At 41.1% G+C, this 25,212-nt stretch overlaps 1 protein-coding gene across 1 annotated transcript; it reads left to right on the forward strand.

Annotated features, from left to right (window-relative positions):
* The first annotated feature begins 18,829 nt into the window (after positions 1–18,829).
* On the forward strand, positions 18,830–19,711 carry LOC149472268 (putative G protein-coupled receptor 141). The gene has a single exon (XM_089687531.1). The coding sequence runs from the start codon at positions 18,830–18,832 to the stop codon at positions 19,709–19,711; it is 882 nt and encodes a 293-aa protein (XP_089543657.1).
* The last annotated feature ends 5,501 nt before the right edge of the window (positions 19,712–25,212 follow it).

Consider the following 25,212-nt stretch of genomic DNA (forward strand, 5'->3'; position numbering starts at 1 on the left):
ACGTCACTTTAGCAGCTGCATTGTACATGAGCCCTAAGTCTCTTTCACACGGGCGGTTGTTCTGCCGCTTGTAAATGCGTGTTTTTTTATTTTGGAAATTCAACACTCCTGGCACAGAGATCACTCGCCTTTGTACATTTATCTGCGATTATGTGTGTTTACATTCGGCTGCATTTACTAAATTCTTGCCTTTTCTAATGCAACTGTTTACTTATTCTTTCTTTGTACTGCGATTAACTGCGTTTATGTACAGATAGCTCCTGGATGCTGTCATTTTTCCTAAACACATAAAACCGTAAGTTATGAAAATGTTGCTAAACACAGTGTGTGAATGGAGCCATAGAATGCATTGTCTGCATTTAGCTGTGGTAAATGACTTCCTCTAAACGCAGCTAACAGCTGAAATCTAACCACCCGTGTGAAAGGGGCCTAATAGTGTGTTTGAGGGTATTTCATATATAGAAGTTAGTTCACAAAAACTGTTGGATGAGCTGTTGCTTCATTATCATTAGCTTCCATCTAGTGATAATTGTGAGGTTCTATGTAGTGGGGAGAACAGAATACTGAGCCATTTTTAGGCGGATAAAATACCAATACATTAGAACTAAAGACTTGATGATTGAAGTGGTTGTAAACCTCATACATGAAATATGAACAATGTATATCCCTCTACAGTGTGTATGTGTCTCAATCCAGAGCACTAAGTGTCATTTCTGTCTGCTGTCATATTCCTCTGCTATCTGCATGAATCACTTCTGACAAGTTTTCCTGACACCAAGAGAAAAAAGGGGAGGGAGCTCCGGCATACTGTCTATGATTGACAGCCTCAGCTCTGTTTCTGTGAGCTGTGTAAAATGGGGCGGGGGCTTCCCTCCCTTCATCTATCAGATCTCTCCTCACTGAGCTCTGCACTGTGTAACTTCAGCTCTCCTCCTCCTGTTTTCTGACAGCTGAGACAAGCTCTATAAATTCTGGATTTTGAATGGCTGTAGAGGAGAAAAGACCGCCGATAAACAGGTACAACTTATATAGGAGGAATTTTTTCATCTTTGTGTATCACCTGAAGCCAATCAATTCTCTGGGTATAAGTAAAAGTTTACAACCACTTTAACAACTTGCCCTCCTGAGGATTTACCCCCCTTCCTGACCAGCCCATTTTTTGTGATACGGCGCTACATTACTTTAACTGACAATTGCGTGGTCATGCAACGCTGCACCCAAATGAAATTTATGTCCTTTTTTCCCAAGAATTGAGCTTTCTTTCAGTGGTATTTGATCACCTGTGTGTTTTTTATTTTTTGTGCTACAAAAAAAAAGACCGAAAATTTTGAAAAAAAACAATATTTTTTACTTTTTGCTATTAAACATTTCCAGTAAAAAAAAAATCAAAAAAATCTAATTTCGTCATAAATTTAGGCCAAAATGAATTCACGTCTTTGCTAAAAAAAAATCTCAATATGTGTAAATTAATTGGTTTACATGAAAGTTATAGCGTTTACAAATGGCGGTATAGATACTGGATTTTTTTAAACTACTAATGGCAGCTATCAGCGACTTATAGCAGGACTGCAGGACTGCCGTGGGCATTCTGACACTGGGGGGAACTGACTTGGTGTCACTGACATCCCCAGTGACAGCAATACAGAGATTATTGCTAAAAAAAAGCACTGACACTGTACTAATGGCACTGGGCAGGAAGGGGTTAACATGAGGGGCAATCAAAGGGTTAACTGTGTGCTGGGAGTGTTTTACTGGGGGGCAGTGTGTTCGTGTTTCACTGTAAGGACACTGCTCTGGATGGCTGTGCTGTGCACAGCCATCCAGAGCATTGTGCCCGAGCCGATAGGGAGGAGGACTGTTAGTAAACAAAGCAGCCCTCCTCCTTTGGATTCTTGGTAATCACCGGACGCTGGCGGGTAATCAGCAGCCGGGACCCAGTGATTGACAGCTGCAGCTGTGAAATTCCCTACTTGGAAATGCAAAATCACGTATATATACGTGATTTTGCACACCCCTGCCTCACTGTAGCAGTATATCTGCTATAGGGAGGCGGGGATGTGGTTAAGATCCTCTTGCTCACTTATAGGGCTCTTCATGGCTTGACACCCCATTATCTGTCTGAACTTTTATCAACTTACTCCCTCCCTTGTACCCTCTCCTCCTCAAATTCTAGCCTTCTGTGTGTCCCCCCTTCTCACCTACACTTGATGGGACACACGACCATGATAGACAATCATGATGGCGGGGTCACCCAGTGACATCACCAGGTGACCCTGCCCTCCATGATTACCTGTCATTCGGTGAGTGAAGTGTCCCGTGGAGAGATAATCACCCAATCACAGCTAGACATATTTACTTGTCATTTGGCATGTGTCAGTGGACAGGACATGTCATGTTTGGCGAGCAGTGTTTTTTTTTTTTTCTGTGTGGGCCTGCGTTCATCTTGATTGATGTTGGATCTGCTTCAGGTGACATTTATTTTTTTAATTAAAGGCCTTATCAAAAATTGTGTTTGTGTTTTCTATTTACATTTGACATTTTTTGGGGAATTAGTAGGGGTACCGTGTACCATATACCCATTCACTTGTTAAAGGGGGATTCCAGATTCAAACAAGCCCCTTGCCCACAGATCCCGACAACCACTGCCCAGGGATGTGGGGAAGAGGCCCTGGTCTCCATCAATATACAGATTAGGTGCATTGGGGGAACTCCCCTCCCTTAAACACTCCCCTATGTTGAGGTCATATGGCCGCTCGCTCGTGTCCCCCCCTTTCCTGGTGTTGGATAAGGGTCTGGTAAGAGTCAGGTATGGATTTTGGGGGGGACCCCATGCCATGTTTTTTTTTTTAATTTTGGCGCAGGGTCCTCTTAAAATCCATACTAATTCAAAGGGTCCGGTATGGATTTTAGGGGGACCCCATGCCATTTTTTAAACAAATTTGGCCTGGGGTTCCCCTAAAAATCCATACCAGACCTGAAAGGCCTGGTATGGATTGGGAGAGACCCCCCCCCCCTGTTTTGTTTACGTTCTGCTGTTAGCAGCGGCGTCCTCTCCTTAACAACCACAGCTATTCACAACGAATTTGGATCTGTCCAAAGTTACAGTATACTGGGTGGATTCGAAAAACTTTTACACCTACCCGGTATAACGAATATATGAAATGAACCTCAAAGAAACAAACAAATCCCAAAAGCAAAACAGGCCAACATAACAAAATGCAAATAACCTAAATTGTCAACTTAACAAATGCATCCAAAATTAAAGGAAATTTTCCGATGTACACATGGCTAGTTTTCAAGGATCATCTAAAGGTGGACAGGGTAGGAGCTAACTGGACATACTAGGTTAGGGAGTTCCAGAGAATGGGAGAGTTTCTGGAGAAGTCCTTGAGGTGAGCATGGGAGGAGTTAACAAGGGAGTTGGATAGCACAATGTCTTGGGAGAAGCAGAAGAGACAATTTGGGTGATATCTGTGGGTTAGGTTAGTGATGTCACTGGGGGCAGTGTTGTGGATGGCTTTGTACATTGCGGTTAGTATTTTTTAATCTTTACGTCAGGCTAGTGGAAACCAGTAAAGAAATTGGCAGCAGTCTCAGTTTGGTTAGTAAGTTAGTAAATCATATATTCATTGACTTAAACCCAAAAACCCACAATTATAGTGAAAAAATCAAGACCCAAAGAGATTACCCAAAAATAAAAAATATAAAATATATATAATCAAGAAAAACAAAAGATAAGTGAGCGCTTATGTGAATATATAGTAAGCAGCGGCTGTACACCAGAAAAGGCACCGTATCAAACCTTCAATAACATATATTTGAAAAGGGAGGGAGGTGCAGCGCTATATAACTAGACAAAATAGTAATGAATAAAACACCGATGATACACAATAATGATAAACAGTGACTGTAAGTTAGTGACGCCACTGAATGGTGGCTATGAGGTGAGGAAAGTGAAACAGTCCAATGGAGGAGTGCTCTTAAGATCCAAGATGATCTTCAGACGTCCAATGTAAAGGACCGTCAGGTGATAAAATATAAAGACTGCGCACTCACCAGATACGCAATCTTTATGCGCATTTGTGTGAAATATCACTGGACCTCCTGTGTCATCATCCTGGTCTGGTCAGATCTGGTTAGCATATCCCTCATGGCCTGGTACCCGGATAGATGCAGCTTTTCTGTGGATTTGGCCGGTTCCCACCAGAACTCAAATAAATAGAAAGGTGTCAGGGCAGGAACGCTGGAATGGGCAGGCAGGCCTATAGTACGGTCACGTTGCGACTGACGACGGCCACTACCCACAGACCAGAGCCCCTCAGGGCGCGGAGTCTAAGCCCCAGGCTACCCTTCACCAGGGCCCCTGATGGTGGGGATGGACTTGACGCAGCCTGAGACCAGGTCGCGGCCCCCGAGTGACCCCAGCTGCGATAACGACTGCCGCCAATGGCGTACAGCTGGTGGGAGCTAGATGGGAACACGAGTAGAGTAGTCAGACAAGCCGGGTCAATAACAACGGAGCAGACAGTACTAGACGGTGGGCAAAGAATACTCAGGTCACGGGCCGGGTTCAGCAACGGAAGGTCAGGTAAAGGGTTAACGCAGAGAGTAGTCTTGTCCAAGCCGAGTCGGTTACCAGGAGAGCAATGGGAACAACACAAGAGCTTGCAACAGGGCAACATACAGGACACAAGTGCAGAGCACACTTGCAGACAGCAGGTTTAAATGTGCTCAACCACTCCCTTCTGAGGAGGAGCCGCAGAAGCCTGAAGGCATAAAGGTTCCCACCATGCTTTGCAGAAAACCAAGATGGATGCCAGCTCATGGAGATGCACAAGCTCTGAAGAAAGGTAGGACCTTGACAAAAGGGCCACATAGTGTAATATCCTTAGGTATCTTTATTAGAGGCACAGGATAGCAGGAAATCCAACATACAAAAATTGTACTGACCCAGATGCAAATCAAAGATGGCCACCGGGGCCCCTCGTGGCGCCGGCGGTGAGGCGTCCAACCTGCTGTAGCTTTTTGTGACGCGTTTCGAGCGAAGGCTCGTACTCATAGGGGTGCAGCTTAGGTGGTAAGCTGCACCCCTATGAGTACGAGCCTTCGCTCAAAACGCGTCAGCGAAAGCTACAGCAGGTTGGACGCCTCACCGCCGGCACCACGAGGGGCCCCAGCGGCCATCTTTGATTTGCATTTGGGTCAGTACAATTTTTGTATGTTGGATTTCCTGCTATCCTGTGCCTCTAATAAAGATACCTAAGGATATTACACTATGTGGCCCTTTCTATTTATTTGAGTTCTGGTGGGAACCAGCCAAATCCACAGAAAAGCTGCATCTATCCGGGTACCAGGCCATGAGGGATATGCTGACCAGATCTGACCAGACCAGGATGATGACACAGGAGGTCCAGTGATATTTCACACAAATGCGCATAAAGATTGCGTATCTGGTGAGTGCGCAGTCTTTATATTTTATCACCTGACGGTCCTTTACATTGGACGTCTGAAGATCATCTTGGATCTTAACCTCCCTGGCGGTATGATTATTTCAGATTTTTGGTGCTGAAAGCAGTACCATTTTTTTGCATGGAAATATGTATTTTTTTTTATTGTAGGCTGTAATTTTTAGGAAAAACTCACTGAAATCTGTCCGAACAAGAGTCTAGTAAATATCCCGGGTATGATAAAATTTGAAACACAAAATCATAAATTATAATTTAATAAATAATCATAAAAATAATAAAAAATTTAATTCAATAATATAATCAAACCAAAAACACTGAAATGTGAAATATAGCGCCAAGTTCACACATTGCTGAGCTCAGTCGCAAAATCGTTTTCAGTGTCTGATAACGAATTTCCCCCACGAATCATTATCACTCAATTCTGCAAGTGGTTCTGATTTACTATCACTGTTCTCTAGCTGATCTAAACCCGCTTTTGACCTGAAGGGAAACTTTTTGGACGCCATGGACATTTCTCAGTTTCCAGGCAGAAAGAACAGACAAAATGCAGGCAGGGCGCAGGACAAAGCACTAGGGACAATATGTATGTGAAATTGGTTAAGACAGCAATGTTTTACTATGTAAAATGTAAAAAAAAAAAAATGACGTCACAGGGACAGGACACAGAAGCTGGATGCCGGCATCGGCCGGAGGAGATGGCCGGGGACGCTGCAGGGGACACATTGCGGGAGCGCAGGGTAAGGTAAGTGAAGAACACATGCCGGAGCAGTGCCGCATGGTATTCCGGAGTGTAGCTCGGGGTTACCGCTTTTGGTTCTGAAATGTTACCCCGAGCTACACTCGGGAATACCGCCAGGGAGGTTAAGAGCACTCCTCCATTGGACTGTTTCACTTTCCTCACCTCATAGCCACCATTCAGTGGCGTCACTAACTTACAGTCACTGTTTATCATTATTGTGTATCATCGGTGTTTTATTCATTACTATTTTGTCTAGTTATATAGCGCTGCACCTCCCTCCCTTTTCACATAAAATATATATAAAAGAACAAAAATAAAATAAAGTCCCAATATGCAAAGTGTCCAAATAATGTGTCCAAACAAAGATCAATTTCTTGATAGGAAGACGCTTCCTACTCCACTGAAGAAGATGCAAATCAATCACAGGTGCTCTTCAAATACCTCAAAAAACAAAATCTCAACATAGTATATTATCTTTTAAATCCCAGAACTAAAGTGCCACACGTGTATCATGCAAAAAACACTCCAGTGTCACAGCACTCATGTGAAAAGAAAATTAATAAATATCACTGCAAACTATATATAAAGTGCATAATTACCCTAAAACAAACTGATTCCAGCTTGTAATCAACCACATATGTACAGAGTGTCCTTAGATTGGTATCCTCTTGTTCCTCAGGACCTCACAAACAGACCAGGAATCAGTATGTGAATTATATTCATATATAAAATTTATTGTAGCCACTTACATATAAAAACGATAAGATCAGCAAGACAGCATCAAACTCCTCATGCCCAGTATACGATCCCCTTTCCGTGTGTAGAGGGTCTCCCGATCACCAGGTAATTCCCCCTTGCTACTCCTATCCAGCACTATCACTTTGTAGCTCTGGGGGACACCTGAAGTTCACCGTTACTCTCCAGACCTCCAACACACAGGGAAGTTAGTAAATGTAGTAGCAGCATTCATAACAAACTGTAGTAGAGATAGTCTGTGTAGAGGTAGGGCAGTGAGGAGGGAGTTGCAGTAGTCAGGGCAGAAGAAAACCAGGAAGTAAATAAGTTGTTTTGTGGTGTCATTATGAATGGGAGAATTCTGGAAATGTTTGGTTGTTTTATAACAAAGAAGCAAGTCTACTAGTGGAAGATGACAGCAAGCTCAAGTGTGTATAAGTGGGTGCTGCAGCGACCGTCGGCTGGAACCGAACAGAATCAGCAAGGGAGAATGTCGCCAGCACACCGAGGATCACCAATATGGGTCCAAAAGTTTTCATAAACGATCACATAGTTACAGCAAGGCAACGTTTTGGAGTCTTGCAGGACCCCTTCATCAGGCATGTGACCTGATGAAGGGGTCCTGTGAGACTCTGAAAAGTTGCCTTGCTGTAACCATATGATCGTTCATTAAAACTTTTGAACCCATATTGGTGATCCTCGGTGTGCTGGTGACATTCTCCCTTCCCCCCTTAATAATACTTAATGCACAGATCACAGACTTGAATTTTGCATGCTTTTTAGGTTTATATTCCATTTGTGCACAGAGATGAGTTATAATGACTTTTTAAGTCATTTATTTCATTTATAATCTTTTCTTTGTATATGATTGTTTGCATGAGGCGTTGCAACATTTGTTTTATGATTTACGCTAAGGTTTTGTTTTTTTTGCCTTGTCTCTAGCTGCCTGCACCTGAATTTTTAGACCCAAGGTATGTCAGTAGCTCAGGGCTCAAAACAGCTCAAGTTACTGTGCAGGACAGCGGAAGTATATAGAAACACAATAGTTCCCAATGTATATGTGTAGATGAGCATGGGGATGTTAGTAGCAGGAAAGATAGACGATTGGAGAACTGCTTAATGTTGTAGGTGAAGACTACAGTGGAGTTACAGAGGCAGGGAATAAAACAAATATATAGCACTTAAGGATGTGACTGAGGTCACAGACAAAAAGTACAAATAGTAAGCTGAAAAATCCACCTGGCAATCTGAAACTCACAGATTGGATCAACACTCTATAATATTACTTATAAACAGGGCTTTTTTCTCAGAGAATAGGATAAGGTAATCAACCAAACCACCTGGATGGGACCCTTGGATGTGGCCAAACTGCTCTAACAGTGGGGGCATTGTTAAATACCAGAAGTGTGCTATGCATAGTGTGAAGAGTTCAGGAGTGCCCTACATACAGAGTGTAGAGTTCAGGAGTGTGCTATGTACTGAGTGCAGAGTTCAGGAGTGCCCTACATACAGAGTGTAGAGTTCAGGAGTGTGCTATGCACAGAGTGCAGGGTTCAGGACTGTGCTACATACAGAGAGGGTGGGGGGGGGGGGAAATCAGAACACGAGTAGCACAACAGAATCCAATATAGTGAAGTATTTAATGGCACACATAAATAGGTAGAACAAAGCACAACAACACCAGTAAAATGCAAGGAAAGTCTGTGTCGTCAAGCCCCAGCTGGGGGGATTTATCAGCATGCTCAAACTGTCCAGCCACACACAAGAGATCGGAGCTGTCCACCTGCTGCAGAGATCAGGATGTGCAAGGCAGGGAGATGCTGTGGCAGCCACTGAAAAGGAGTGTTGCCACTTGTAAACACAGAACTAGGGCTTCTGTGTTTTCAAATCACTCTAGTGAGCTGAGAATGGAGAGCAGAGGGCCAGCTCCACCATTGGCTGGCTGAACAAAAGCCCTGCTTATAAATATTAGCAGCCATTTCGAGTCTGTGCATTTACAAACATATGATGCCTTTTTTTAACAATTGGCTGAGGCAGTTGAAACGACTTTCTAAGACTATTCCATATTTTCACAGCTTTCCATATGTAAAAGTAAAGAGAAACTGTAACTATGCCAATTCAAGTCAAAGTTACAATGTCTACAGATAGGCTACCCCACTAGGCATGTATTCTTACACAGCCACAATCCCTCACTGCCTTCCCGCACAGAGCAGGATTTATGAGTATGGGGGATCATGTGACTTCACCATGTGACTGGAATTGGGCCTGAGTAGCCAATCAGTAAACCCAAACACTGTCACAAGGGTCACAAAGTGGTGGGCTGAAAAATCAAAGTGACAATGGTTTTTTTTAACCTCTTTTCATCCAGTAACAAAATAGGCCATTGTGTCTTTTGACCTTAATGTGAACAATTTCCACTGACTTTACTACATGGACCATTTAGGTATTTATCAAGATGATCATATTGCCTAATAATTCCCTCCCCTCAGATGTAGATTTAGTTCCATTTCTTTCTCCATATTTGAGTTCTTTCATGCCTCATATTAATTTAGTTACCCTTCTCTGTATTTCCTGCCCCTCAACATAATTTGTGAACTGGTGTCCAAAACTGAACAGCGTGTTCAGGATTAGATCTTACTGATGTAATGTAAACCAATAGAATCTTCCATTAATATATATTTTACAAGGCATTTATTAAATTACTTTTTATTTTTTTTCAAATTGGCGCCTCAGTGTCCTGAACACAGGAGTTTGGCAAGAAAATAATCGGCTTGAAAATTTCTCGCACTGATACCTTGCATGTAAGTATGTGTTCATTTCCAAAATCTACCTGGCTTCTTAGATTGTACTGTATAGAATGTTTAGTGTTCTGTCCTACATACCTGTTCCAAGGCAGTGACTCACTATGAATCTAGGATCAGGATGCTTGCTCTTGAATAATTTTATAGTTTTGAAATGGCAACTTAAAGAGGTTCTTCAGTCTCTAGTAAAAAATTAAAGTCAGCAGCTAAATATACTGTGTAGCATCCCTTTAGTTAGCCAGGGGGAGCTAGCTAGGTTTTATAGTTAGCAGTCTGGTATGAATCAACCTGGGATGAGTCAGCCAATAACTTTAGGTCACGGCTGAGGGCTCTGCAGGTCAGTTCCTTGATACCTCCCCTGTTCTAGAAGCTTAAGAAGGCAGTGGGGGGGGGTGGGGTGAGGAGGGGCTGATCCAGGGGCAGACTGACAACTCATGGAGCCCCCGGGCAATAGGGGATCGTGGGGCCCGTGTCCTTGCCCAAACTCAAAAAAGCCTATGAAAACGGTACCAGGGGCATCTCATGGGGCCCCCTACTGACCCCTGGCCCTCGGGCAGTGCCCGAGTTTCCAAATGGTCAGTCCGCCCCTGGGCTGATCTGCATACCAGGGGACTCTAATCAATCCCCAAGCAGGAGTCTTGGCATGGGGTCAGGGCAGCTCTTAAGTATGGGAGAGCCTGATCAAGAAGTGGTCAGTGTTGGGTGGAAGATGGTGGGAGAAGGCTGGAGTGGGAGCCTGGGAGGGTACCCAGTGGGGGCCTGCCTGCAGGCAGGAGCTGGGAAGGAGGATCTCTAAGCCTCAACCGTCTCCTGGAGGTAGGACAGCCTGGGAAGCAAGGAAGGAGCTAGCCCAGTGAAAGGCCTAAAAGCAGCCACCAACCCACGAGCTTACAGGAGAGGACTGAGTGAATAATCTTGCACCCCCTGGGCCACATAAAGGGAGAGAGCAGTTAAGTGGCAAACCCAACTAGCTTCTTGTTAAAAAGTGAGTGATCGAGCGCTAGGTATAAATATATAATAGCTGCTGGCATAAAAAAGGTACCTCAAGAACCAATAGGATAAGTAAATAAAATAAATATGCAGCGCTAATGACATAAAAAGCAAAAAAAACCATTCAAATCACAATAAATTACACTGAATAAAGTGCTGAATGCTTAAGAACTGGAATGCTTCCATAATATGTGCATATAGCCAAAAGGTACATAATCAGATAAGCTAGTAACTTTCGTGATGGTGAAGATGGGTAGTAAACCCCAAAACGATCAGGAAAAACACTATGAACTTTATAAAGTGCTGAGTCTCTATGAGCTGAGATGATTACGGTGATGCGTGCACATAGTTACAGTGTACATATTATCATAGGCTTGTGGCTTTCGTGGTAGTGAAAAAAGACAAACATTGCACTAACCAGATAGCGCAAAATAATGTGTATGGAGCATTTAAGACCTGCACCTGGTGCTCAGGATGTATAATACTGGAAAAGAGTGGTGTCATCAATGTAGTAACCACTAGGTGTCATCCATCTAGGTGAACCATCCAGGCTCCAGAGATATCAGTCATAGGCACCAGGGGGGGGATTTCATGCACAGTTCCAAGCCACAGCAAAACACCTTCAAGACACAGGCTCCCAAAGGAATAAAGAGCCCGCAGAGAAGGCCTCCAATAGTGTAATACATCTTTATTCAGGGGTAACATCAAGAGTAAATATAAAACAACTTACATCAGTTTCATGAATGTAGCTAGGCTGCTGGTCCACAGCAGGCCTTGTAGTACATGTACAGTGGTATGGGGCACTTCCCTGACGCGTATCGTGCCCATACACTTCATCAGAGGCCCTTCACTTCATGAAGCAGGCAGCAGTGTCCACAGGCACATAGGACCTGCACTAGCAGGAAGGAGGAGGAGGAGGAGGAGGAGGAGGAGGAGGAGGGAGGGGGAGAGAGAGAGAGAGAGAGAGAGAGAGAGGGGGGGGGGAGAGAGAGAACACACAGCCCGCACTGCCAAGTTCAGAATTGTCCAAGAGAGAGCCGAGAGTGGAGGCGTGAGCCAGGAGTGGAGGAGAGAGCCATCAACATATGAATGTGCCCAGTGTGAAAAGTTAGCTGCACAGTGATTTTGACAAGTGATTGGCAGCTTGGTGTAGGATCCCCTAAGCTTGCACATCATAAATGGGGAGGGGGCGCAGTTTTGCATCTTTGCCCTGGGCGCTGGGTGAACTTGTCCCAGCACTGATAGGTAATGTCCTTTGTGCTGTTTTTTTTTAAATTTATTTTTTATTAAAAACTTAGGCTTTAATGGTGAGTGGAATGTTGGAAATGTATAAAAAAAATGTATACAACACTAATGTTATCTTTATGGCATTGGCATCCTATATGTAAAGTAATACTAAAGTTTTGTTTTTTTATAAAATAACAAACATGTTATACCTATCTGTTCTTTGCAGTAGTTTAGCACACAGCTGCCCCAATCCTCTTCTTTTCGGGTCCCCGCTGGAGCTCTTGGCTCCTCCCCTTCAAGCAGTGCCACCAGAGAAAGCTGCTTGCCCTGGGGGCACCACTGCATATTTGCTCCCGAGCCACTGCTCTATGAGTCCATAAAACAAAAGTTTTTCCCCTCTAGTAGAGAAAGTGGGCCTTTTAAAGGCAACTCTATACAACATAAGAAAAAAATATACAAAAAGTATTTTATTACAAAATTCATTAAAAGTCTGCTATACACAGACAGGAAAAAAAATCATACAAACAAGGCGGTAAGATATATGGTGTAAAAGTATACATTCACTGTAACCTTGGGTCCTTCCTTCTAGACAAGAAATATTGTCTTCAGAAAGATACTGACGTGTTTTAGAAAACACATTTCTTTCATCAGGGGTAGACTGAAGAAATAGATGGTACAATAGAGTGGAACTCTACAAATGCAATAGACAGCAATGAGAATATATACAGCAAAAATGGCAAAAACATCATATTAAATAAACAATACATCACATACCATCCAATGTTACTATTGGTATTCACATATCACCATAAAGGATTAAAAGACTTCTTCTGTTGATCACTGATCCTGCCAGAGGTGCCCTCCAAACAACACTCCCCGTGGGAGAAGGGGCCACAGAGATCCCACACTGGGGTTGCCTAATGACATCCACAGCCAGAAAATAGGGCTGGATCCCCAATAGAGAAAATAGAAATAAAAAAGGGAAACACTAAGTATGCTTATTCAATAATTAGGTATAATACAGGCAAGTAGTAGATGTATGGAGAAACTATCATCAACAAAGACAAAAAGGTTTAGGAACAGAATAAATGAAGAAGGGATTGTAATAGAAAAACAGCCATTTGGCCTTCCCATAATGAAAAGTGCTCCAAGCGGAATCATCATAGGGAAAAACTGGCCACACAACGTGTAGAAAAGACAGCACAGGCAGAAAATACCTATGATGAGGGGGCTGTATATAGAAACATATTTTGACAATGCAAGACCAGTAAGTTAAATGCACAAAGAAGTGGAAACATAATACTGATAATCATGATAGTTTCTACATACATCAACTACTTGCCTGTATTACACTAATTATTGTATAAGCATACTTAGCGTTTCCCTTGTGTATAGCAGAGTTATATTGAATTTTGTAATAAAATGCTTTTTGTATATTTTTTTTCCTATGTTGTATTGAGTTGCCTTAAAAGTCCCACTTTCTTACTGGAGGAGAAAAACTTGTCTGCACCATTTTGGGATGTTAGCAACACTTCCGTGATTCCTGCGGTGGTTCTACAATGTATACGTCCATAAGACACAGCGCCTCGCCCCACCCTGCTCTCTCCTAATTGTCTCGCTGGCTGTGATTGACAGCAGTGGGAGCCAATGGGCTCCAGCTGCTGTCTTTGCTGTCCCAGCCGAAGCTATTGTGAACATCAATGGATTGGAGGGGGCTCAGGTAAGGATTGAGGGGGGCTGGGGGGGGCCCTTGCACATAAAAAGGTTTTTTACCTTCATGTATAGAATGCATGAAGGTAAAAAACGTTGAGCTTTTACAACCACTTTAAATCAACCATAATATTTTGCAACTTAATATTATGACACAAGCTTACTATATGGCAAGAAAATCTACTTTGAGTCCTCACGTACACTGGATGTTTTTACAGCGGCTGTTTTTGGCTTTTGACGTTTTTTTCTACAGCCAGTAAACTCCCCAGCATGTTATCCTATGTGTCCATTCACACATAGACTGTAATCAGCATTTTTTGGCAGGGACGTTTATTGGCTGGAAAAAAACCCTCAGAACTAGTGGGGTTTCTAGAGGAGATTTTTAGCTGTATGAATGCTCTAATGCTGAAAAACACGATAAAACACAGCAAACCAGTGTTTTTGGACTTTTTTTGAGCAAAAAAAAAAATAATTTTTTTGGTAAAAAAAGAAAACGCTAATGCAAAAATGCTGAAAAAAACTCAGGTTTTATTTATTTCAGATACTTATATAGCGCCGTCAATTTACGCAGCGCTTTACATACATATATTGTACATTCACATCAGTCCCTAACCCTCAAAGGGCATACAATCTAAGGACTTAACTTACATTCATACATACACATACTAGGGACAATTTAGACAGGAGCCAATTAACCTACTAGCATGTCTTTGGAGTGTGGGAGGAAACCGGAGTACCCAGAGGAAACCCACGCAGGCAAAGGGAAAACTCCAGGCAGGTGGTGCCATGGCTTGGATTCGAACCAATGACCCTAGTACTGCCCAGGTGGAAGCGCTAACCATTTAGCCACTGTGCTGCCCATTTTTTTAACATGACTTTACACAGCTGACGTTACCAGCATTATTAAAACGCCCAGTGTGCATGGAGCCTGAAAGATCAATACCAAAACGTTTCCAATGAATATGCCTCTTTAATACGACCTTTAAACTGATAGAGGTCAGTGATAAGAAACTGACAGATCACCAGTTTTCCTGGACAGCCCAGTTCACAAGCATGTAGATCAGGGACAGAGGGAAGTTTTATATGCTGGCAGCTGTACTATGCCTTTGATCTTATACTTACTGCCTTTGAAGTGATGTGCTATAAAATTCTTCTTTTTTTCACAGATGCAAAAAAAGCAAGACCTACCATGAGTTTGACAACATTTGGTTATTTTCTTCTTGCTAGACTGCCTTTTTTCACAGAAGGTTCTATGTCTGCTCCACATTATATGACAGAATCTCTGACTTCATGTAAGTTTTAATATGATGCTGTTTTAATGCATTAATCATATTGACTAGGCAGCTTAAACTGATTATTTATAAGGAAATCTCTCGATGATAATAAAGAAAGATGAAAGATCTTCTGAGTCACTGAACCCACAGCAAATATTCACTGTGCTATTAAAAGATTATTCATTCATCGGTGGAGAAAAGGGTATGTCTGCTCAATGGTTGCATATATATTCTAACCATGTTGGAAAAATCTATGTATGTAAACAAGAACTTCTACTGCTCATCATTGCATCATGTTAAATTCCCTTGTCTGTGAGTTCCTACAGACCTCATCAAAAACACCAGTCTACTGTTGTAAAATGGAAAAAAATTGTCATTGCTTTATATTATTAGAAATTACTGGTGTCTTTAAGATATACCACCCTGGTTGCCTTGGTGGGCATGTGCATAACCTCCTATGCCTGGGTAAGTTTTCATGCCTTCCATTTACTTTGAATAAGCCCCTTGCACACTTTAGGGCTGAGTCTTACTTATGTGCATGTAAACACAGGTTTTTCATACCTTATGTTGCATCAGGTCAACCTATGCACTTTGAAGGTTTTCTTAAGAATGTGTGAACAACTGAGCAAACACGCATGCAAAAGGTATGAGTCAAACCTTACTGCACCTGAACTACTATTGAGCAAAGCAGCTTACCACAATGCACACATAATTCACTTCTTACTGTTATTTTTACTGTATATGTGCATTCGGGTGACATTTAGAATGAACAGCAATGCACAAATACATTCTACATTTAGAATGAACAGTTTCCCTAAACAGTGGCACATAGTAAATTAGAGGTTCATTTAAATACATTTTTTAGGAAGGCATAAATTGGTAATTTTAATTTCCTCCAAAATGACTCCACTAATTTCTATATGTATACTTGAGTGATCAAAAGTGTTCCATAGATAGCAGAAAGCAGTTGAAGGTTTACGCACAATCTGACCATTCTCTTGCATCTGCACCTGCCAACACTGAGTAGACATGTGCATTTTGTTTTGTAACAAAACAGTTGTTGTCCAAAAATTAGATTTTTGGAGATTTGGATGTATACAAGTCTCAAAATGGACATTGTAATAAATATAAATGGATCCGAAAAAAGTTCTAACGAAATTAACAAATGCATTTGTTTCATTCGTAAGATGTCACATGATTCGATAGTTGTTTGGGCCCATGGGGAAAGGAATTCAGTTTTTGAATTTGTTAGATAATTCAGGTTTTAATAAATTTGTGATTTAAATTGAATTTGTAATTGTCAGTCAGTCAGTTCAGTTCCACAGTTGAATGAAGTTATTAGGTTTGAAGAATTTGTGGCTGCCGAATTTTACATTATTTATTCTGTTAAGTCTGAAAATATTGAATCCTTCTGGATAGTTTCGATACATGAATATCGAATCCACCAGAAATATTTACAGTTGTGCTCAAAAGTTTATATAGCCTGGCAGAAATTGTGAAATTTTGGCATCGATATTGAAAATATGACTGATCATGCCAAAAAATGCTCTTTTATTGAAGGATGATGATCATATGAAGCCATTTACTATCAAATAGTTGTTTGGCTCCTTTTTAAATCATATTGATAACAGAAATCACCCAAATGGCCATGATCAAAAGTTTACATACCCTGGAATGTTTGGCCTTGGTACAGACACACAAGGTGACACACATGGGTTAAAATGCCAATTAGAGGTTAATGTCCAACATCTGTTGCTTTTTAAATTGCAATTAGTGTCAGTATATAAATAGTCAATGAGTTTGTTAGCTCTTATGTGGAAGCACTGACTAGGCTAGATACTGAGCCATGGGGATCAGAAAAGAACTGTCAAATGTCCTGCGTAACAAGGTAATGGAACTTTATAAAGATGGAAAAGGACATAAAAAGATGTCCAAAGCCTTGATTATGCCAATCAGTACTGTTAAATCACCTATTAAGAAGTGGAAAGTTCGGGGATCTCGATACCAAGCCAAGTTCAGGTAGACCAAGAAAGATTTCAGCCATAATTGCCAGAAGAATTGTTCGGGATACAAAGGGAAACCCATAGGTAACCACAAGAAATATACAGGCTGCTCTGGAAAAAGACAGTGTAGTTGTTTTGAAAGAGCACAATATGATGACAGTACAACAAAAATGAGCTGCATGGTCGAGGTGCCAGAAAAAAGCCATTACGGCATCAATGACACAAAAAGGCCTGGTTAGGCATGTCAAGGTGTTGTCAGGCATATTGTAACTGGGCTTTTTTGTGGCATTGGTGCAGTAAAAGCTTCTCTTTCTGGCACCTCGACCAAACAGCTAATTTTTGTTCAAGTATCACTGTATTATACTCTTTAAAAACAACTGCACCATCTTTTTCCAGAGCAGCCTGTTTTTCTTTTGAGGTTGCTTGTGGGTTTTTCTTTGAATCCCGGACAATTCTTCTGTCAGTTGTGGCTGCAATCTTTCTTGATCTACCTGACCTTGGCTTGGTATCAAGAGATCCCCGAACTTTCCACTTCTTAATAGGTGATTTAACAGTACTGATTGGCATATTCAAGGCTTTGGACATCTTTTTATGTCCTTTTCCATCTTTATAAAGTTCCATTACCTTGTTACACAGGACTTTTGACAGCTTTTTTCTGATCCCCATGGCTCAGTATCTAGCCTAGTCAGTGCTTCCACATAAGAGCTAACAAACTCATTGACTATTTATACACTAACACTAATTGCAATTTAAAAAGCCACAGATGTGGAACATTAACCTCTAATTGGCATTTTAACCTGTGTGTGTCACCTTGTGTGTCTGTACCAAGGCAAAACATTCCAGGGTATGTAAACTTTTGATCATGGCCATTTGGGTGATTTCTGTTATCATTATGATTTAAAAAGGAGCCAAACAACTATTTGATAATAAATGGCTTCATATGATCATTATCCTTCAATAAAAGCATTTTTTGGCATGATCTGTCATATTTTCAAAATCAATGCCAAAATTTCACAATTTCTGCCAGGGTATGTAATCTTTAGAGCAAAACTGTAGCTATCTTCTGGAAAAATAGCAAAATGTTTTGAATCCACCTGGGCCAATGAATAAATGTAACAAATATTGATTATAACGATACCAGTTCTGAAAACGAATCGGATTAACATAATGAGTATGACAAAACAAAATTCTTAAATGAACGCATGCATTCAAAATGAAACAAAAATTTCCAGTATGCACATGTTTAACGCTTACCTATTTGGGGCAAAGGAGTAAACTGAGGGGCACTGCAGACACCTTTAGCGCTACTTTATCAGGAAAAGAGTACTGATGGCATCAGGTTGTCTAGCTTGCTTCATTGCTATAACCCAGTGTTTCTCAACTCCAGTCCTCATGGACCCCCAACAGGTCATGTTTTCAGGATTTCCATTAATTTGCACAGGTGATTTGATCAGTTTCACTGCCTTAGTAATTACCACAGCTGTTTCATCTGAGGGAAATCCTGAAAACATGACCTGTTGGGGGTCCATGAGGGCTGGAGTTGAGAAACACTGCTATAACCCAAGCTTCAGCCAGGAGATTCAGCAGAGAGTATGTAGACATTAGATTGTTCCTATCAAGCACCCTTTAGCTAATGTGCATGATCAATTTCCATGTGTATATCCTTGCCACTATCTCTTTGATAATGATTGCTCGTATCTAGAAAGAAATACAAAAACTACTCATTGGTATTCTAGTGGGAAAATGATGAATAAGTGATGAAGAGTTGGGCAAGTGACAAGGGAAACTAGACTTCCCTTTCAAATACAAGGGGTGGGGTTCTTTATTCCCTGACATTTATGGTTTTAATGTTTATTTTACTCAGGTTAATTTACACCACAATATGGAGGAAGAACATAATGGGACATCTTGCTTCATACAGAGAACCACAGCGAACAATTTGCTGATTACAGTATATTTTGTCACCTGTATTGGAGGAACAACTGGAATAGCCCTCATGATCTTTTTAATAACTGGTGCAAACAGACTGTCTGTAACAATTACATCAGTCATCAACCTGCTGGTAGTTCATGGTATTTTTATTGTAAGTGTGCCGTTCCGCATTGTATACTATTTCCAAAACAAATGGACTTATGGACTTATTTTTTGTAGAATGGTGAGTGCCATGATCCACATTCATATATATATTTCATTTATATTTTATGTGATCTTATTGACCATGAGATATGTTAGTTACTTTAAACAAAAGGATAGCATTGCATTCTACAGGACTCTCCATCCTCTTCTAGTTAGTGGTATTGTATGGTTTTTAGTTTGTGTTATAATCCTGCCACTGGTGTTCACACAATATGGCACCAGTGCCCCATTAAATGAAGAAGAGTGCTTCCAGTTTCAAACTGAATTTCAAAATAAAGCTGTGCTTATCATGAATTACATCTTGATTATGGTCATCATTGTAGCAGTGTGTCTTCTCCTCGCTGTACAGATCTTCATAATTGTAAAAGTTCTGAGGACAATTCAGAGGCCTGTTTTAGCACACCAGGAAATTTGGGTGCAACTAAAAAGCCTCTTCTTTATTTTGGTGATGATAATGTGTTTCTTCCCTTTCCATATCTTCAGGACTTATTACATGCAGCATGCAGATGAATGCTTTTATTATAACGAAATTTGTTTGAGCATAACTGCACTTAGTTGCTTAGATTTTTTATTTTTTTCTGTAACAAGGTTTTACAAAAAGAGCATATGTTGCTTTTACATGCATTAGTACTGAATAACAAGTGCCAATGGTCATTGTGTCCTGCATATCACACTAATTCTCACACTAATTGAGCCAAACCAACTTCTCTAATATACTTCAGTGTTAAATAAAGTATTATATATATATATATATATATATATATATATATATATATATAGGATATAAAAAGTCTACACAAAAATGAAACAAAGATAAATAATTTCAGAACTTTTTCCACCTTTAATGTAACCTATAAACTGTACAACTCAGTCGAATAACAAACTGGAAGGTGGAGGGAAGTGAAAATAAAAAATAATATGGTTGCATAAGTGTGCGCACCATTAAACTAATACTTTGTTGAAGCACCTTTTGATTTGATTCCAGCACTCAGTCTTTTTGAGTATGAGTCTATCAGCATGGCACATCCTGACTTGGCAATATTTGCCCACTCTTCCTTGCAAAAACACTCAAAATCTGTCAGATTGCAAAGGCATCTCCTGTGCACAGCCCTGTTCAGATCACCCCACAGATTTCCAATGGGATTCAGGTCTGGGCTCTGGCTGGGCCATTTCAAAACTTTAATCTTCTTCTGGTGAAGCCATTCCTTTGTTGATTTGGATGTATGCTTTGGGTCGTTGCCATGCTGAAAGATGAAGTTCCTCTTCGTGTTCAGCTTTCTAGCAGAAGCCTTTTTAAAGGTTTTGTGCCAATATTGACTGGTATCTGGAACTGTTCATTATTCCCTCTACCTTGACTAAAGCCCCAGTTCCAGCTGAAGAAAAACATCCCCAAAGCATGATGCTGCCACCACCATGCTTCACTGTGGGTATGGTGTTCTTTTGGTGATATGCAGTGTTGTTTTCTTTTGGAATTATGGCCAAAAAGTTCAACCTTGGTTTCATCAGACCATAACACATTTTCCCACATGCTTTTGGGAGACTTCAGATGTATTTTTGCAAAATTTAGTCAGGCTTGGATGTTTTTCTTCATAAGAAAAGGCTTCCGTCTTTCCACTCTACCCCATAGCCTAGGCATATGAAGAATACGGGAGATTGTTGTCACATGCATCACACAGTCAGTACTTGCCAGATATTCCTGCAGCTTCTTTAATGTTGTTGTAGGCCACTTGGCAGCCTCCCAGACCAGTTTTCTTCTCGTCTTTTCATCCATTTTGGAGAGAAGTCCAGTTCTTGGTAATGTCACAGTTGCGCCATATTTTCTCCAGTTGCTGATGATTGTCTTCACTGTATCCACGATATATCTAATGCCTTGGAAATTCTTTTGTACCCTTCTCCTGACTGATACCTTTTAACAATGAGATCCCTATGATGCTTTGGATGCTCTCTGCGGACCATGGCTTTTGCTGTAGGATGCGACTAAGAAAATGTCAGGAAAGACCTACTAGAACAGCTGAACTTTATTTGGGGTTAATCAGAGGCACTTTAAATGATGGCAGGTGTGTACGGACTCCTATTTAACGTGATTTTGAATGTGATTGCTTAGTTCTGAACACAGCTACATCCCCAGTTATAAGAGGGTGTGCACACGTATGCAATCGCATTATTTTTGTTTTTTATATTTACTTCCCCTCCCCCCTAAAAGATTTCAGTTTGTTTGTCATTGAGTTGTACTGTCACGGTCTGGGTCAGGTTCAGAGACCAGTTGCTACAGCAGTTGTAAGGCGTACCTGAAACTAGCAGGATTGGTACGACCAGTGGGTCACCCTGGGAATGACGCAGGCTCACCTGAGGTGAAGGGTCTAAGTATCCTCCGGTCTTCCCCAGAGCTCCTAATGGTGGAGATGGATTTGGCTGCGTGTAAATACCAGGTTGCAGTCTCAGGATCACCCCACCAGGGAAAGGGCAAGCTGGAAACCAAGAGCGGATCAAACAGTTTAGGGATAAGACAAAAGCGAAGTCAGTCACAAGCCAAAAGTCGATCACAAATGATATAGATGGCAGCAGTACGGATGAGCGGGATATTGGCTGGAAGGCACAATAATCTGGCAAGGAGGAAGTGCCTGGACATGGCTTTTATAGGAAGTTCATGGGAGAAGCAAGGAGTTCAAGGTTCAAGAGAAGACAAGGCAGGGTTATCCAATAGATCAGGCAGAGTATAGTTCAGTATCCCAAGTAGCTCAGTGAGAAGAAACATTGCCTCTCACTGTAGAAGGCCCAGGTTTGATCCCAGGCTCTGACATGTACAGTTTATAGGTCACACTTAAGGTGGAAAAAGTTCTGAAATGATTTATTTTTGTCTCATTTTTTTTACAGCACAGAAACCTGACATTTTAACAGGGGTGTGTAGACTTTTTATGTCCACTGTATATACAGTATATATGAAAAATATATTCAATACTTATCAAAGCATGCCATTAAAAGATAAAAGTGGAAATTCAGTCAAACCTAACTAAGATTAAACCTACTCCCCCCCTCATTCTAAGTCTATTCTACCCTGTAAAGAAAAGATCCATTTGCCTAGTCTGAAGCTGCTACGGTCCAGTCCTAGGATCAGCTGTCATTGGCGGCTTCAGGAGGAGCAGCCAACAACACATGCCCCAGATGCCCAATAGTGAAACTATGGGTGACGTCATCTCCCAGGCATTTTCTGCTGTGGTTGGCGATCTCTCCTGTACACAGAAGCCGCCACTGGAGACTGGACTGGGACGGCTTTAGAACAGGTGTGTGTACAGATCATTTCTTCACAGGGTTAGATAGAATAGCCTTAGATTTGGTGTGAAAGTAGGTTTAGCCTTGGTTAGGTTTTGCCAGAACTTCCACTTCAAAGTTTTAAAACTATTTATAGAAACTTTGTGTGATCTCAAGATATCAACAATTCATTGTGGAGTTGGCGCTAACTGTATGTTACACCATTTATATTGGATGAAAGGCCTTGCACTAAGTTTTCACAATGAAGGCCTCTTGAACCTTCTTTTGGGAAAGGGAGCCTTGACTGCTAGAAGCATGGAATCACTGTGGGTGTTAATATACTAAACTCTATAAGCCCTCAAAGAAAAGTGTCACTTTCACCCTTGAAAGTGCAAAATAAATAAATATAACCTTTTCTACAGTCTTTTAACCCCTACCCCTAAATATAACTAATACAATTAATGGTAAAAACTAAATCATATAAGTGTATAAAAGTCCATCAAAAAATCCACACACTGTGATCTTCAAACGTTAAAACAAATCCAATACGTTGTTTCCAATCCACGATACCCTCATAAGGTATAATAAAACTTCACAACCATTCCAGGGTAATCCACATCAAACAGATTGTGATCATGTGCATCAACCCAAATAGTGCCACACTGTGGGTGTGAAACTAAAAGGGAAGTTAAGTGGCTTTGCTTAGGATTGGGTACAAAGAGCTGTGGTGACTGGGTAGAGCCTGAACTCTAGGAAAAGGCTATACTGGGGCACGTCCAGCTGCTCTAAGGAGATTCAGCTTTCACAAGAGTTGCCTACCCTCCCACCCTTGTGATATTTTGTCACAGCTATATTGGTTTGACCTTGCCAGCAAGTGATGTTGCTTTATGGACTATGCCCTCAAGTTCAATCCTGGGGTCAGTCTAATGCCTGTCTGGCACTGATGGTCAGGACAGGCCTCTTAGACTATATGAGTTTATGTTTTATGGGTACTTACAGTATAACTATGACTGGCATTGTGGTTTGACACATTTGGAGACTTGTTACATTTGGAATGTTAAATAATGCTGTGGCATTGCCCTGTTTCCAACTTAATTGGCTTCCGTGTCTTTTGGGGGGGGGGGGGCAAGGTATTGGTTTATTGGTCGTAAATGAGCCCCAGCTCAGCAATCAAGCCCCAGGAAATGTGTATCAGTTTAAAAAAATGACATGCTTTGATAAATTATCAAATAATGTGTGTATTATTAATATACGTACTTTGTTTAATGCTGCAGTATTCTTAATGAATACCTGTTCAGGTTAGAGATGGTACCCTTGGAGGTCAGTGCCAGGGATGTCTGCTCAGAAACATACACACTTGGCTGTTACAAACATACCTGTTTATCCCCTGAAAAAAAAACCTGTTTACTGGCTTGACAACTTGAGCCCCCAGGTCAACTAATTTTAAATTAATAATTCAGCTGGGGTCTTCCAAGGTTCTTGCTATAGTTCCCTAAGAAACCCTTGCCATGGCTGTCAGCACAAGAAAAACATGTACAACATGTGAAATCATTAATTTTCTGCAATAGCCAGTCTGCCATCTTGTCTGATAAAATAATCTGAGTAACCCATAGCAATACAATTTAGTAAATAATTGATGGCTGATTGGTTGTTTTTTTATTACCTGCTCAATTAATTCTAGCACTATACTAGGTCATCTTATGAAAAATAGTTGGTAAAGGCCAGAAATGATGCAGACTGATAAAAAGTAGTAAAATGTAGCACTTTATTTAGGTGGTAACAGCTTTCATACAAGATTCACACATGCAATGTATATTTGATGTACTGCTCTACCCCACTTTGTCATGTTTTACAGTTTACAATTAGTCCCGTCTGCGAAACGGGAGGCTACATGTCATGTCTATGACTGAGATATTTAATTGTATATGCTCTGTATGCTCTCGTGCGATTCTTATACTAATAAAGTGTTTTTGGAAAAAAAAAAGATTCACACAATTAAAAAGGTGTGCATCCAGATTGAAAATTTGTGAGTCTTTTGTGTAAACATTCATAAATAGACCCCCCTATTATAAAAAGAGGACAGCTAAGAGAAGTGGAAATCTCAATTCTCAAATGCCTTATATTGTTAAATACATGGTAGCAATCAATTAATAAAAACACAGATTTTTAAAGATAAGTTTACTTTTTTGTATTTTTACAGTTATTTTATGTTTTTATTGTTTGTGTAGTGAACCCCGAAAGGAGCCGCATATGATAAGCTGACACTTTCCCCACAAATTCTAGTGCAGACAGAGCCAGGCACACAGCATGTTCCCTTCCAATATGACTCAATAACAGTCTACGGAGTGTCTATTGTGTTTTCATTGCAGGTTTGAACTTGAATGGGGTGAGGGGGACATCGGTTATCCCAGGAAACTGACTTGACCAAGGACGCTTATCTTCACTCTGATTCGAGAGTTCCCACAAAATTCACTACTGGCTGGAAAATGCCTAGGACTTCTTTTTAAGAACTGAGAGCTGCACACAGTCACTAGGGCACAGGATTTAGGTCATTACTCACAAAGCCACAGGATCATCGGTTGCCATTTCCGATATCCAACAGGCATTCCTCAGTGAGGAAGAAACAGACTCACAATACCATAGGATAGCTGAATACTTTTGCCCAACTTCCACTGCGTACTGTTCGGTGAGCTATCCAGACTCCTCTTATAGGACTGGACCCAGGATCTACTGTCCCCGTGCTCCAGACAGCAAACTATTTATGGGCTCTCCAGCCACCTACTGACTACACTTCCCCAGGTATTGACTGGTTCCCCATAAATGTTCATGCTACCCTCTATTTTTTTCTCCCACGGTGTACCTAGAATCCTCTAGAATGCA

The sequence above is a fragment of the Staurois parvus genome, unplaced genomic scaffold (assembly GCF_062004578.1).
Source record: "Staurois parvus isolate SC_StPar_1 unplaced genomic scaffold, SC_StPar_1.0 ptg000020l, whole genome shotgun sequence".
NCBI lineage: Eukaryota > Metazoa > Chordata > Amphibia > Anura > Ranidae > Staurois > Staurois parvus.